At 33.8% G+C, this 17,587-nt stretch overlaps 1 protein-coding gene and 1 pseudogene across 1 annotated transcript; both read right to left on the reverse strand.

Annotated features, from left to right (window-relative positions):
* Positions 1-851: 851 nt before the first annotated feature.
* Positions 852-3,921, reverse strand: LOC146903850 (uncharacterized; annotated as a pseudogene).
* A 9,348-nt stretch (positions 3,922-13,269) lies between these two features.
* LOC146903851 (BTB/POZ domain-containing protein POB1-like) lies at positions 13,270-14,927 on the reverse strand. The gene is made up of 5 exons (XM_085725566.1): positions 14,798-14,927; positions 14,520-14,602; positions 14,379-14,442; positions 14,009-14,288; positions 13,270-13,773 (listed from the first exon to the last, which is right to left on the reverse strand). The coding sequence occupies exons 1-5, from the start codon at positions 14,925-14,927 to the stop codon at positions 13,569-13,571; spliced, it is 762 nt and encodes a 253-aa protein (XP_085581692.1). The 3' UTR covers positions 13,270-13,568.
* Positions 14,928-17,587: the final 2,660 nt, after the last annotated feature.

Here is a 17,587-nt window from a genome sequence, read left to right on the forward strand (position 1 = left end):
TCATTGAAAATGTCTAATATTTTAATTTCTTTTTGTTGACGAATCTAATATTTTAATTTCTAATACACTGAATGTACAAGTTTCCATAAAAATTTAATATATAAAGTCCTTAAAGAATACCCTTAAAACATTCGTTAACATATTTTCCTTATCGTAAATCTAAAATGAAAAACAATGAATTACAAGTGACAAACATAATATTAGTTAGTCACTTCGTTTGTAAACACATGTTGTCTATGAAGCCCGGATACGAGATACGATACGGATACGATACTGCACCGATACGGAAAAATTTCAAAAATCAAGATACGATACGGCTGGGATACGTTAATAAAAAAATACCATTCCCACCATATTTTGACATCTAGAGAAGGAGGCACTCATATTGCACTTCTATCTACCTATGCTAGTCTATTAACTATCAAAGTTACAATAAATTCCTTGCACTAACCGTCACTAAAGAAGAAAAATGAGAGAGGGAATATTGATTTTAGCATTCGAAAATACCATAAAAAAAATTAACACCAAGTATATCACCGGGTTGAGTCACGACCGAGTCGTTCTCTTTATGATGTTTCGCGGCACTATCTAAAGTTGTGCAAAATAAACTATCAATAACAACACTTTTAGGATAAAATAGTTTAGTTCATTGTTGTGGTTCACTACTGTATTGTAGAAAAACGTTTGAGAAAATACCCTCAAATATGGCTATAATAATGACCACTCAAATATGCTAGTAAAATGCATATTGTTGCATCGATCATAAACATTAGTAAAGTTATGAGCCATTTTGATAAATTCTATAACATTAGTGCAAGAATAAAGACGGAAAGAAAAAAAAATCTACAATATTAGATGAAAACAAGTTTTTCTAGTCCAACTAGACTTTGGAGCTTTTCACCGATCCTTTCACGCATCCGTTCACGGCCACAATTGCAACTCGGACTCATCACAACTATTTGCTCAAGCTTTTGGGCATATTTGAGAACATTCATAACAAACTCAATCTCAAACCAATTGCCAATACAACCTCTCAATTCAATAATTTTTACTTCGTCATGAGAGAATGTTTCAATATCCCTGATATCTTTCTGATTTTTGAAGAACTCTGAATTTTTAAACTCAAAATTAAAGTAGTAAACATGGATCAATGAATGCAAATCAAAATATCTTACAAAAATATCTACACTATTAACAAAGTTTGTATAATTAAAAAAGAAGTTATGGGAAATGTTGCTACTACCAAGTGTGTGTTTGGTTTTACTGTAGGTATAACATAATCACTGTGATCCATTGTGATTTTTCAAAAGCTACACTTTGCAGGCTTCTACAAAATCATGGTGAATCATTGTGATTCTAACATACCCACTGTAATACCAAACATAGGCTTAGAGGAATCAAATCAAAAGTTAGATTTGGAAAAATAATAGGTGGCCAAGTACAACAAGCTCAAATTGATTATGAATATAAGTGTATTTAATGTGTATTGATGACATCCTGTCATTACGTAATATTAGGGACTTATTGTGACATTTTGATAGAGTTCTCATGCAATTTATACTGTTCTGGAGTGCAAAAAGCTTAAAATTTGAAGTCTGTTCGAAGGAAATCGCGCCACGCCAATTTCAAGCCGTGCTGCGATTTTTGAAGCAAAATTACACACTTCCTGTAAAGAGGAAATCGCGGCACGCCATAATACAAGGCGCGGCGCGATTTTGATGGGTCAGGCCCATGACTTCTATAAATACTGCACTCAATCTGAAGAACAAGGGTTACGATTTTGGAGAACGAAAGTGCGATTTTAACACCCAGAAGGCTGCAGCGGAGAGGATTTCATCATCTCTAACCCAGTTTATGTATGTTTTAATTCTTTCATTGAGTATGCTATTTGTAAACTCAATTATGAGTAGCTAAATCTCTTAGAGATTAGGTCGGAGATGAACCTATGTAACCCTAATTGATTATATGTTGCTGTGAAACTCTATTGTTTATTAATGAAATTCTAGTCTTTATTCAATTCAATTGTTCTTACTGTTTTTTATATCCTGATCAAATATAAACATGATTTTGTGAGATCGAATGACTACTGACCATAGCTTTCGACTTAGACCTAATTGAATTGTTCTAATAAACATGGTTAGTCTAAGAATGGATAATCGTTTGTTAGTGATATTAGGTTAACGTTCATAAAACCTTCAAGGATTATTAGACCACCTAAGGAATTAGGGGCTGTAGTTTAAGAAGAGGGTCCTAACTCAAGGGATTGATTAGGGCTAATTTGTTAACTATCGTGAAACTAGAAAATCATTAGTAACAATAGGTGCAGTAACCAATTAGGGGAAACATAGAGGATTCGAAGACCTGATCTCATCTCTCTCCATATTTTCTTAATCAAACCTATTTCTTTTATTTGATTTCTTAAAATCAAACCAAATCTACTGCCTAGTGGCAAACTAAAATAAACTTTTATACATCCTATTTTTATAACGCAATTGAATTATTGAAGTTAAAAACAGTCCTCGTGGGATCGATATTTTTACTACTTCGATAGTATTTGGTGCACTTGCCAGATATCATGTATGACCCACTAGGTCAAAGCGTAAATTTTTTTAAGGAGCAATGGATAAAAATCATAATGATAACCACAATAAATAAAAATAAAAAGTAAAACATGTGTATTAAACATGTTACCATGATTGAAAGTTTCTGTAAAAGAGTAGAAGCTTGAAGGATGTTTAAAATCCACAAAGGATCATACTTCACATCATTTAAGATGTGCGGGCACAAAATGACGAGGTTCAACTGCTTAAGATGTTTGAGTGGTTGAGTTATCTTTAGAGAAGTTTTTACCTGAACAAGAGTGTGTAGGATTCAAAATATAATTCAAAAGTCAAAGAAATGTAAAAAAAACACACTCACTCTTCCAACATTTTGACTAACCGTTAAAGACGTATCCACATGCAGTATCTGAAGTTCAGGAAAACTTGCACATAGAGCAACACATTTATTCATATCTTTCAATGAAATGATGAAATAAATGCATTTCAACATAGGAGTGTTAATGTTCAAGGTATCCATATCATATCCATGGTACTGCAATGAAGTTAGTTTAAGGCAGTCCACTAATATCAAGTTTAAATCCACCTGGATATTGTTGGATATGAAATAACATCTTGTAACCTTAAGATGACATAAGGATGAACTTATTATATTTGGCATGGATGATTTGAACTCATAGAAAATTCAGCAAAGTTCATCAAGACGTCGACAATTAGATAACAGACTTTCAAAGAACATTTCATATAGTTTTACACTTTCAAGAAGTGAAAGAAATCTTAAATTTTTGAATGGTATAAAGTCACATTTGGTGGGATGGCGAACAAGAAAACATTGAAGATGCAGATGCTTTAGAGCTGAAGCATTAGTCGTCGAAAATAAGCCAAAGTCAAATGTATAATGTTTGCTTTTAGGTGTGCGATGTGCATAAGGCCTCCCTAGAAAGAGTAGACTGATTTTTCCAACTCCTCTTGCAATTGCAAAACTTATCCATTGATCAATAGTGTTCCAATGCTCACAATATAAAGAGAAGTTCACCAGGAAAGAATCAATATTTGTCCCTGGAAAATTCTTAACAAATTGATTTACTCGATTTACAAATTCATCCCTACTCGTATTTATGTTAACGATGCTTCTATTGTACATAGAAGGACCAATAGGGTCATCAGTGAGATACCCGGTTTCTAGTAGTTCCTCCTCGCTACTTCCAAGCATGAAGATATCAAAGAATAGATCTCTTCTTAGAGCCCAGAGCTTGCACCACCTTTTAGACAGTACTGTAGCTCTCAACAAATCTTTCACGGATAACATTGTCAGGATATAAGTCAAGATACAGTCAGGCAATTCACTAATGCGAGCATCCATTTTATAATCTGAAAGAAAATAGTCCCAATGCACCTGAAATATATAGGTGAAGTTTTATATCAATTTTCGTAACTCTGTATAGCTAATTGTAGCTGCTAATTATGCGGTTACAAATTGCATCAACTTATATACATATGTGTACTGTTAGAAATCTAGGTTTGAGAGACAATAACAAAACAAATACAAAGGCTAGAGTTTCATAGAATACCAATAGTTTATCAAAATAAAGGGTTAAAATTGAGAATATATAGTGAAACATAAAATATTAAAATACTAAACCACCCTTAGTCCCTTAACCCAATTATACTAAAAGGCTTATTACATATTATCTGACATGTATAATTTTTCTTTGTTTGGATTCGAACTAGAAATTAAATTTGAACAAAGTAAAAGTTGAAGCAAAATCAAGTGACACTAACAGCAATATAAATATTAAGAAAATCGAAATAAGAGAATTGTGAGAGACGAGAATTCACTAACCGAAGAAGAAGAAGCTGTGGGTGCAAGAAGGTTGAATGATATTCTGGAAGGAGAGGAGGAGGAACCGAATGAATGAATGTTGCAGCGGCTGGCAGTAATATTGGTAATCCTAACCTAGTTTTCTATTATTAAGCCTGCCTCGATCTATTAACTTTCTACATGCATATGCCAATCTTGGTATGCCAAGCTTTAGGTTTGTTTCCTTTTGAGGGTATTGGCTATAAGTCCTGTAACATCCCAGACTGCTTTCAGGATTGCCGACTAACCCCACAAACCAACACGAGTCTTTTCAGCATGCTTTGTCCTCACTCACATGCTTACCGGGAAACTTCCCGGTAGGTCACCCATCCTAGTACTACTCCAAGCCAAGCACGCTTAACTGTGGAGTTCTTATCGAATGGGCTACCGAAAAGAAGATGCATCTTGTTGATATGGGTAGTACCTAACAATTCTTATAAGCCTTCCTTCAACCATGTAGTCCCATACCTACACGGCCTCCGGATCCCTCTCATTCCGATGTGATTCGGTTCCTCTTATTAACGTGGGGTCATCCTTACGGATAGTGCCCGTTCCAACTGGCGGGAACCTTTCGTATCCAACTGGCGGGATATCGAAAGCCACGTTGTGGGTGTTACATGCCCACCAGCTTCCGCCTGGTTCGTCCTCGAACCACACCGTACTGGGAGAGGTCTGCTCTGATACCATTTGTAACATCCCAGACTGCTTTCAGGATTGCCGACTAACCCCACAAACCAACACGAGTCTTTTCAGCATGCTTTGTCCTCACTCACATGCTTACCGGGAAACTTCCCGGTAGGTCACCCATCCTAGTACTACTCCAAGCCAAAGCACGCTTAACTGTGGAGTTCTTATCGAATGGGCTACCGAAAAGAAGATGCATCTTGTTGATATGGGTAGTACCTAACAATTCTTATAAGCCTTCCTTCAACCATGTAGTCCCATACCTACACGGCCTCCGGATCCCTCTCATTCCGATGTGATTCGGTTCCTCTTATTAACGTGGGGTCATCCTTACGGATAGTGCCCGTTCCAACTGGAGGGAACCTTTCGTATCCAACTGGAGGGATATCGAAAGCCACGTTGTGGGTGTTACAAGTCCCCCCTCTTTGTACTTGTTCTTTTTCTTTTATTAAAGTTTTAGAGGTTAGCAATCTGCTACCTCCTTTTGGTTAAAAAAAAAAAAATCTACATGCATATGCCTCAATTTTCTATTTTTTCCTGTTTGGTAGGAAAAACCTAAAAAAGACTTTATAAAAGTTTAAAAAATATTTAAATATGATATTTTTTTGACAGAATATTTAAATATGATATTAATATATACGTATTTTAATAATTCCGATATAGACTCTAAGTGCAGTCGCTATATAATCCCTGACACAAAAGAAAAACTGCAACCCTGTTTTTTCTTTCTCTTCTCTTCCTTGCGGTTAGGGTTTCAGTGTGGTAAGGTTCGTTTCTATTATTGATATCACCCATCCGTAGGCAGGGGCGGACCTCTTCAAGGCACAGTGTGGCAAGTGCCACACTAGCCTATGTCCTTCTTTTCTTTTCTTTTTTATCTTTTTTTTACTAGTTCACTGTGTAATTTTTACCGTATAATTTATACTTGTGTCTATATTTTTACTCATATATTAATACGAAGACATATTTTTTTGTAATTTAGACACGTGTCTATTTTTACTCGTATATTAATAAGATGACCTATGTTTTTAATTTATACATGTGGCTATATTTTAGCTTATATATTAATACGGGGACCGATTTTTTTAAATTTATACACATGTCTATATTTTTACTCATATTTAATACAGAAATAAATTTTTGTACAATTTGTACATATGTCTATATTTTTATTCATATAACAATACAAAGATATATTTTTTTATTTTATAATTTCTACGCAATTGCGATTTGCTTCCAAAAATTCAAAAAAAGAGCGCAACGCGCTCACCCGTCCGTAAGCACAGGTATCATGCTACAACATTTGATTCATCTCTTGTAATCTATATAGAAAGAGATGTTCTTAGAATAATTAGCAATGATATAATTTTAGTTTATTATCAACAAATGAAAAACAAATTATTTTCTTTTTAATTTTGGTTGCTACAACTATTTTTAATATAAAATAGAAAAAAATAAATGTTGTAAATGTTATTTGGTGTATTGTTTGTTGTACATGATATCTGGTGTATTTTTTTTTTTTTTGAGGATATCTGGTATATTGTTGTCATTGTGTCGTGCATATTTTTTTTATTTTTTTTGGACTTGTCAGAATGTTTTTTGTGTTGAATTGGCAGTTCTTTTTTGATTTCAAGTTTAAGGAGGAAAAGTTTCATATTCACATTCTGGTTATTGATCATGTTGACCATGGGAAGTCAACCATTGCTAATCATTTGATCAACAAGCTTGGAGGTATTGACAAGAGTGTCATTCAAAGTTTTGAGAAAGAAACTGATGAGGCATTACCGATGGGGCCGCGAGGAAGAAGTGAAGAAGCATTCCTTTGCCCCCCAATTTTTGAAGGAGGTAGATTACCTTACCTAAGAGGATAATGATGATGCATAAGAGGAAGATGATGAAGAGTGGTTATGACTTATGATTACGATTCTGATTTGTCGGACGTGAAGTAGAAGAAGAGGAAGGTCGTTTAGGATGAACCTTGCGAGTTGTATGCATTTTCTCGCTTAAAACTTCATAGGTGTCTTTGATAGGTGTGAATTTTTTCATGAGCTTCCTTTTGATTGTTAGGGTTTCTGTCGTTGTGTCGTTTCATAAGCTTACCACAAGCTTATCATAGGGTTTCTGTCAGGTGCCATTTTATATCAAGCTTGTGGTAAGCTTATGAAACGACACCTTGATAGAAACCCTATTAATCAAAAGGAAGCTTATGAAAAATTCACACTTAACAAGACGACTGTGAAGTTTTAAGTGAGAAAGTGCATACAACTTATAGCTGGCAAGGTCCATCCTCAACCACATTCCACTTCTTCTTCTTCACGTCCGACAATTCAGAACCGTAATCATAACCACTGCCCTTCATCATCTTCATCATCATCATCTCTTAGGTATGGTAATCTAGCTCCTTCTTCCCAAATTGGGAATGCTTTTTCACTTCTTCCTTTTGGCCCCGTCTCAAGTTGGTAAGTTACTTACTGCTGGAGTCCAATGCATTGAAGCACTATGTAGCAAATCCGAGGTCATGACCACCCCCTTTTGAATTTATTTAATGTATCTCCTACATATATATTCTCCTACATATATATATATATATATATATATATATATATATATATATATATATATATATATATATATATATATATATATATAGGCTGATTAGGTCTGGCCTATTTTATTACCTTATTGCTCGCCATATGCTGGTTACTCTAAAGAAAAAACAAACACACTCCCACGGTTTCATCCTATTTTCTTTTAGTTTTTTACTAATGAAATCGCAGCAATGGAGGTTACCAAAATTTTTTCCTTACACAACCGTCCGCACAGAGGAAAGAGGGAAAACGATAGAAGAGGAGAGGAGCATATCATGTGGCTGCATGACTCGCTTCACTGTACTTTTCTATTGATCCAAAATCTCAGTTTGTCATGTATCATAATCATAACACGAGGGGGAGATTTTTAAGAACTAATTTCACAATGCAACTGGCAAAAGGAAATGTTAAAAATAAAAGTAAGACGGAACATCGTTCCGATTTACTAAAAAGAAGAAGAAAGGTGCAAACAATATAAGCTGCCATCGGTATGAGAGTGGACAAAATAATCCAATTTTTCTGATTATGTCTACTAATTTCTGTTTTCTTCTTTTTGGTATTTGTTGTGCTACTTTGACATTTAATATTGATTTGTTTATTACTTTTCAAGTGACTATTTATTTGCTATATTTCCTATTAATTAGTTTTCTCAATATGCGAATGAAAATCGACTAACAAAGAATATTAAAAGATAAATAATAGATAGAATGTGGATTTGACAAATTTGAGAGATAACAACGTGCAATTGGTTGTATTAAGTATCAAAAACACTACAAGCTTCCTTACATTAGCTATATTTATACTTTTTTTTACATGTTATGATCCAATGAGTTGGGTTTGAATGACAGGTGCTATTTAAAGCTTTGAAATAAGGTGGCAGGATTAAGATATTTATTGAAGTATTTGTTGTAGGTTTGCTAAACAGTGTTTCTTGCTGAAACTTTGTTTTGATTTATTGTACACAGCCAAAAAACGTATCACAATTTTGAAGAATTCTCATACACATGAAGTAATGTCAATATTAAGGAGCTCATAGTCTGTTTGATGAGTAACATAATGAGTTATTAAAGTTGAAAAAAACAATAACATAGTTTGTTTTTGGGTGCAGAGGGAACATAAGATATAATACAGCAACTCTTAAAGGGCTTCAAGAGACCAACTTGCTAAAGCAAATAAAATGACGGTGATGTTGATTGAGATGGTCGAAGCACATAAGGCTCAAGCAAAGAAACTATGGTCCAACGCCAACCTTTGTTTTCTACTGATCATTGTTGTTGTAAAATTGAGTCACTTGCTCATGGGTTTACTTGACTACTATCATGTACACCTTTCAAATTGAATTAATGAAATTATATTCTAAAATGGATTATCATTATTTTTGACAATTATTTCAGCAATATTTGATACACAAAGCCATATTGCATCTTCTCAATTCCCTAAATTTTGAGCAATACAAATACTTATACAGTTAGACTGTCTTCAACTCTTGTAAATACACACGCGCACGCGTGCACACACACACATAAAGTACAATGCGTCAATGTTGGAAGAAGTTCAATCACGTGACCTTCCCCCCTTTTCTGTCACTGTTACTTTGTTCCTCACCTCACCGTCATCAAAGTTCTTTTATGCTTGGTCCTGCACCGTCTTAAAAGTGGTATGGGGTGTTAGCGGCCAACTCTCGGGTGGGATTTTAGTCCCACATCGGATAGATAGGAATCTTGAGAAAAGTTTATAAAGAGGAGGCACTCCTCACCGTACAAGCCGGTTTTGTAGGGATGAATTAGGCCTCGATATATGTCTGATGCGGAAATTGATATGAAGGATATGAAGTTAGGCAAACGGTATGAAGATAGGCAAACGGTATGAAGATTGGTCGATTGGTCGAATCTTTCAATATGAAGTTAGGCAAACGGTATGACGGTATGAAGATTGGTCGATTGGAAGTTAGGCAAACGGTATGATTTCATACCGTCATACCGTTTGCCTAACTTCATATTGAATCATACCGTTTGCCTAACTTCCAATCGACCAATCTTCATACCGTCATACCGTTTGCCTAACTTCATATTGAAAGATTCGACCAGTTAGGCAAACGGTATGATTCAATATGAAGTTAGGCAAACGGTATGACGGTATGAAGATTGGTCGATTGGAAGTTAGGCAAACGGTATGAAGATTGGTCGATTGGTCGAATCTTTCAATTGTGTAAATGGATGTGGTAAAGTTAGGCAAACGGTATGATTCAATATGAAGTTAGGCAAACGGTATGACGGTATGAAGATTGGTCGATTGGAAGTTAGGCAAACGGTATGAAGATTGGTCGATTGGTCGAATCTTTCAATTGTGTAAATGGATGTGGTAAAAGCAAGAAGATATTGTGAAACTAAAAGCCTTGGAGAAGGTGTAAATGGATGTGGTAAAAGCAAGAAGATATTGTGAAACTAAAAGCCTTGGAGAAGAAATATGAAATGTGGTAAAAGCAGTGGTAAAAGCAAGAAGATATTGTGTGTAAATGGATGTGGTAAAAGCAAGAAGATATTGTGAAACTAAAAGCCATGGATGTGGTAAAAGCAAGAAGATATTGTGAAACTAAAAGCCTTGGAGAAGAAAGCATGTGATAGTGGAAGAGGAAATGTGGTAAAAGCAAGAAGATATTGTGTGTAAATGGATGTGGTAAAAGCAAGAAGATATTGTGAAACTAAAAGCCATGGATGTGGTAAAAGCAAGAAGATATTGTGAAACTAAAAGCCTTGGAGAAGAAAGCATGTGATAGTGGAAGAGGAAGAAATGGAAGAAATTTATGACATGACAAGAAGAGTAAATGGATGTGGTAAAAGCAAGAAGATATTGTGAAACTAAAAGCCTTGGAGAAGAAAGCATGTGATAGTGGAAGAGGAAGAAATTTATGACAAGAAGAATGACAAGAAGAACATATGAGATGCTTAGCAACTATAGGTATAGGAATTGCTCATTGTTTATTTCTAAATGGTGTGTAGTTTGAATGTTCTCATTGTAATTTTCAGTTAGATTGACAAGAAGAACATATGAGATGCTTACTATAGGAATTGCTCATTGTTTATTTCTAAATGGTGTGTAGTTTGAATGTTCTCATTGTAATTTTCAGTTAGATTTAGTTTTGTATTATCATCAAATCAATAGTCCTTTAATATACAATTCATTCTTATTCTTGGCTGCAAATTTTTCTGCTATTCTTGAATCACTGCATATAACTTAACAGCAACAGAAAAACATTGTAACGAGAAATTGGTGTGCTTTTCTTCAGGTTTTGGTAAGTGATAATGATGACTGAGAGGATTTTGGAGTCTTATCTAGTGTGTTTTGTCTCAGCTTATATTATGTAACTTCGATTTACTAAATGAAATCTTTTAATTTAACAGTCACATTGGTTAATTTTGCATTAAATGAAAAGTTCAAGGTGTAAGCATGCAAAATTTGAAACTTTATTATTCTTTTGTACATACACTTCTCATTTTCTTCTAAGAGCTAGTGTTTATGTTATAACAAGAGCAGTGATGGTTAAGACCATAAAGGAATTCATGATATCTCCAAAATTAGATTCTTTCTTCTTGATTAAAACTGATGGGCAACGAGTAGAAAACAGACATCTGTCACATATGTGGCCTCTTAGAAGTGCCTGCTTGTTAGGTTTGTACGGTTCAGACGCAAATTGGATTAATATTCGATCTTCTGCACCAAAAGCAGCGACAGTACGTAAGTTCACGTTAACTTCAAGAGCCAAAGCAGTTTCTTTTAGCAGTCTGTCACAACAAATTTCAAATTAGCATTTGTTCTAGCATTTTTATAAATAGCGTGAGGTTCTCACAATTCTCAAAACATGTTTCGAATAAAATCAAAGCTAAATACTGAATTCTCACAATTCTCAAAACATGTTTAACAAATAGTATCAAATAGGAAAGATAATGAATGGTTCAATACTGTGCCATGGCAAACATGAGAAGTTTATGGCAAATAAAAAGAAGAGGCAGTTATACTGTAATGGGATTTTGCAAGGAAAGGTGTCAAGTGAGGTTTATGATTATTATGTTTAGCAAGATATATCATCAGTAGGATCCGTTTTTAAGTTAACGGTTGAGATTTGGTGTGTGTCAAATGACTGACACCTAGTGTCAACGGATATATACTAGCGTCAAGAGAAAATGAATTAATAATAATAGTAGAACAAGAACATGTATGACTTGCTCCTTTGACTGAATAAATACCCCCTTGTTGTAGGTCATGTTTTCCTAACCAAGTGTCTGTCACAAAATCCTGCAAATTAATATTATCCAACACAGCGAAGAGCAACACTCCGCTTATTGTTCCTCCTCCCAACAAAAAGCCTCCTCCTTCATCTCCAACTCTAACCCTCAACCTAGTCTCCTCATCTCAGCCATTAAAATATTAGTATCTACGTATAATTCGAAAGGGCAGCTAAATCTAAAACGTAAAGGTCCACAGTCTAACCAAGGATCAGTCTAAAATGAGGAACTTTAACCATCACCAAACCGCATAAATCTTTCCACCGTATAAATAGAACCCCCCAATCCGACCGCCATCTACCCCATATTCTGCTGACATGACTTTAACCATAACCCTCATTCTCTCAATACACCTTATCCCAATGAATTCAATTAAGAACAATCACTAATATAGTAATATTCCTTTCAACCAAAAAAAGAAAAAAACAAGCACTAGTATTTGTTTCAGCCAAAGAAAAAAAGCAAGCACTAACAATAATAATGATGATCTATACAATACTCCTCCTAAAAAATTTATATATATTTAGTACTCATAAAAAAATGATATATAATGGGGAAGTTTTCACAGTTCCTCGTAGCATTATACATGTATGTACACATTAAAGTAAGTTAATAGAATGATAACTATTAAAGATATCTGTTTCACTTCCTGTTTATGACCCTGGAGCACAAATATATATTTGTTTCTCTGTGTTAGGATTAATTTTACCTCTAAATATGCATTTAACCATTGTTATCAAAAACCCGACTTAAGTCTCAAAATCCTGGTTTTTGCGACTTTGCGTAGCTTCAACGACTCAAATCCATAGCAAAGTCCCAAAAACAGGCAAAATCCTATCAAAATCGCACGAAATCGTGAAATCCATTCAAAATCGCAGGATTTTGATGGATTTTGAAGGATTTTGTTCATTTTTGTGATAAGGGTCAGTTTTTGACCTGGTTCGTAAATTGACCCGATTTGAATCCATGACCCGTTCTATAAATACCCGAAAGGCCAAAAATTTCCATTCCTTCACTTCCCCCACATTTATGTATATGTATTTTGTGGACTTTGAACTTTAGACATTTATGACCATATGCAATTTATAACATATATTCATCATTATTTTTGTTTTGGTAGAATCCTCGATTTTGATTGCGATTTTACGAGTCCCGACTTTGCTATCCTACATCGATTCTACAAAAGTCCTCGAGTAAAATCCTTCGATTTTGATTGCGATTTTACGAGTCCCGATTTTGTTACTCCCTTTCGACTTGAAGTAAAGTCCCGATTTTGATAACCTTGCATTTAACCATAAGCCATCAAAAGTAACTTTAACATTATATTAAAAATTTACATTGAATTCAACATCGAACTTACTTTAGAACAATAAAACATCGAAAAAACTTTATTTAATTTCAAACTCAATTTTACAATATGAAATACATTCAACCTAAAACACATACTACATAGCCACCAAGTGCAATTTGCCAGTTTATATTACAACAAAAGGAAATGAGAAACTATGAAACAAAAAAGTCACAATGCTACCAACTAAAAAGACAACTCAATAAAGCAGATTCTGCAGCTAGTATCCGCCGGCGATGTGGTGCCTCAACCTTGAATGTGTGCGAAGCGGATGAAGCGGGCAAGCTTTACTTCGAGGACTTCCCCCATCTCTTCCAACTTTGGGTATTGGGCCCGTACCCACTTAAGCACAAAGTCGTGCACTGCATCCTCAGATGCAACCTGCAGCTCATCACCGGTGAGTATTGCCTTTACTCCAGCTAAAGGCATGTCCATCAGCTCCTCCTGATGCCTGGTCATTAATGAAACTTATTAGCATTCAAAGGTCAAAACGTCATTTGAGATTTAAACAAATTGAAGGCCTTTCATACAATGCAAAAATATTTTTTTGTTCAAAAAAAAATATTTTCTAAGTAGCACTTAAGCTTTTTCTCAAGTCATGTGATAATTTATTAAAATAAACTGCATTAAGAAGATTATAACAAAAATCATATCAGTAATTTAAATAAAGTTGAAAAGGAGCTTACTTCGTTACATCTTTGTAACGTCCAGCAAGGTATTGCTTGGCTGCATCTATCAATGGCTGAACAGCATCAGCCATTAGGACACTGGAAGGAAGCTCTAGGTAGAGCAATGCACACTCTGGTGTCATGGGTATGTTCTGCAGTACCATGCTGCAGTATGTTGTGCATGACGCAACCTCGAATTTGTCTGCGGCCATCAGGACATCCAGCAATGCAGTTGGTGAGGTCACGCTCAAAGTACCGTTGTACATAAAATCCAGAAGCTCCATCAGAGGAGCTTCCTCTGTAACATGCAAGAGAAGCTGTAAGCAAACTATAGAGCAATCAAATATGATTAGGCAAATAATTTAAAAAGTTCTGTTTGTGTTTATACCAGATGAAGTGATTCTCACGGTCACATGCCTTTGCCCTGACTCCCTCATCCCATTTGAGAAAAGCTGCAAAAATATACACAACTAAGCAAACATTTTTTTTAAAAGTATTCGAGTCTAACCAATAAAGAAGAGACATCTACCTTGTTGAAGAATGGACTTTTCGCCGCTAGGATGTGGGAGCTAATGCGCAGAGTTGTAACTTTGACAACTGCAGAGCCATCACCTGTACATTAATAATAACTCAAATGATTTAGCAGAACAGAATATTATTTAACTAGAATCACAATGATCCACTATTGAAATATAATTAGATCTATTGAAATCCACAGTAAAAAAAAAATATTGAAATCCACTCTTGACTCGACAGACATATTTCTTAAAATTCAAGAACATATCACCAAAGAAGAAGCAATTATACATGGTGCTATAAAACTCCCGCCATAGCAGGGTTCAAGGAAAGATCGGACCCATTGTGAGTCCATTGTGGATAGCCCAGCATTTGTAAAACATTTGCAAGAAACTAACTCCACAACTTGAACTTCTGACATTCTAATCACACAGCAACAACTCCGATCGTTGAGCCATGGTAGGATCAAATAACACATGACTATTGCTCGATTTACTTTCAGGTTTGAAAGCGACGCTGAGCCAAAGTAAACGAAGGTTTTAAGAGAGAAAGATATGTGTGTTACTTTGATGCCCTGGTTCTCCTCTTAAATAGCCAAAATTCGGATGATTTGTCAATCATTTATTGGTGGCAGATTTTTACAATAAATGTACAGGATCCGCTGTGCACAACCAATGAATATTTGACAAATAGTCAATTTACAAGATAGTCCGGTTCGGCAGCGTGTTACAAACAACGAATTAATGTTTGACAACTAATCAACGTACCAATGAGTCCGGTATGGTGTCCGTTGAAAAACCAGTTTGGTAATGTGTTACAAACAACAAACAAATACTTGACAACTAATCAATATACCATTTTGAAAAACTAATTCACAAACAGTTATGTTCGGTATGGTTTCTGTGGAAAAAAGGGCACTGGAGTGATCCAAAACACTTAAGCACCTTTGAAAGACATATCTAAGTTTGATTGTGTTACATTTATCACATAAAAATGTTCCTTTTCAGTTTGTGGGAACCCTAATATGGTTCATTTGATCTGAGTTTTACATTTCAACTCATTCTCATTTTATCCCTCCATTTTCTAGGTAAAGTATGAAAGAAACAAAGAGGCTACGCACTAATTTTTTGTTTGATAAAAAGACAACAATTTTTAGTTTATGGCATACCCTATATCACTAAAAAATGACATGAATATAAACAATTAAATGACAATAAAACACCTTGAATAGTTTCATAAACAATCAGAACAACCTAATGAACACCAATCAAGTTACATAATGTCTCAATTTTGGAAGAATATATATCTATATATATATATATATATATATATATATATGTATATATGTATATATGTGTGTATATATATATATGTATATATGTGTGTGTGTGTGTGTGTGTATATATATATATATATATATATATATATATATATATATATATATATATATATATATATATATAATTTTTCCCTCTACTATCTCAAAAACTGGAAAATCAAAAAACACAAAATGTAAGGGTTTAGGAGAGAAAGGTGTGTGTATACCATTTTCATTCTTGATGCCCTCTCTTCTCTTGTCGTGGCTAGCCCAATCTGCACAATTTGAAGTATTCTATCCAAAGAATTACTATGATCTAAAGCAATTCCGAAATCAGCATCCTCAAAACATCTATCTCTAAAGGAGGTAGAGGCAATGTTGGTGTGAAGATTCTTCATTCTCTTCCTAGTTCCTAGATAAAATCAAAAGGGACAAAGACAAACAAAAGACAAAGTTGTAAGTGGACAAATTGCTGAGCACAAATGCTTCTCTATTTATATTAACAACAAATTGCTGAGCAAGAAATTGTGATCAATAAAAAAGTTAATTTTTGTTCTTATCAAAATAAAGTTGTATTTTTTAAAAAAATAAAAAATATGTATTTTATTTTATGTACTTAATTAATATGAAATTATAACATTCTTGGGATTTGTCCGAAAAAAACATTCTAGAAATATTTTATTTCATTCATTTATAATTGTTAGATTTTAATTATTTGGAATTAATCAAATTTTTTTTTTGTGCAATTAATCATATCTACTTGAAAATTAGTATAACTGAATGTTTGACGGTGTAAAAAGTCTTACATTGGTAGTACATCAAAATTAATCTCTTATTTTATTTTTTTTTGAAGGGTAATCTCTTATTTTATTAGTACTAGTGTTCAAATGGACACTCGGTGTTTTATTCCAAAAAAAAAAAAATGAATACTCGGTGTTTGTCTGCATATTTTTTATTGCGTTAATATATATAAATTTTGAACAATAGTGTTTATGAAATTTTGATTTTGATTAAGACTATATGTATAGATATTTTACACTTTCATATTTTAAAAAATTATGTTTATCTTTTTCAATAACACCAACAATATAGCAAATAAAATATAAATTATTATCTTTTTGAATGACACCAATAACAATATAATATATCATTCATATAGACAAATTTTAAGGGTATTATTTTTATATATTTGTTTTTTTTGACACAATGAATTATCTTTATATATAATATATAAAAGAATAGAAATTATTATTTCTCATATAAAAAAATAGATATTATTTTTTATTGTTGTTTGGTTTCTAATAAATTTTCTCCACCCAAAGTAATTATCGAACACTAAATATTGATACTTCTCTTGGTTGATTTGAAACTCGGTCGGTTCCTTCAATCATGTTGGTTTTGTTTTTTATTCTTAAATATTCGTGTAAATCGGACCTAAATCTAGGTTTGGTTCAAACATCGATGTGACTTTTAACCAATATTTTTGATAATTTTTTTTTTTAAGTTTTATAGACCGTAGCATGGATTTCACATACACATAATTTAAAAATTGAATCTCTAACCACATGCTTTAGAGACTCGGGTTGAATAGAGTCGGACCATATGTATCTCTTATCTTTGTTATAATTTCTTATTTAAAAACGATAATATTTCATTATGATTTCTTAGAAACTATAACGTAGATGTAAGTTGGAAAGGTCCATTATAATTGGAGGAACATGAATATGGTTGGCTTGATAATCATTCACTTTGTCATTTGTGGT

Source organism: Medicago sativa, chromosome 7 (genome assembly GCF_051527215.1).
Source record: "Medicago sativa cultivar Bolivia chromosome 7, Bolivia_mono, whole genome shotgun sequence".
Taxonomy (NCBI): domain Eukaryota; kingdom Viridiplantae; phylum Streptophyta; class Magnoliopsida; order Fabales; family Fabaceae; genus Medicago; species Medicago sativa.

Coding starts and splice junctions, on each gene's coding strand:
- LOC146903851 (XM_085725566.1), bottom strand. CDS start 14,927: ATGTCAGAAGTTCAAGTTGTGGAGTTAGTTTCTTGCAAATGTTTTACA. Junction 14,289..14,378: donor CGTGAGAATCACTTCATCTG/GTATAAACACAA, acceptor TGCATGTTACAG/AGGAAGCTCCTCTGATGGAG. Junction 13,774..14,008: donor CGTTACAAAGATGTAACGAA/GTAAGCTCCTTT, acceptor ATTAATGACCAG/GCATCAGGAGGAGCTGATGG.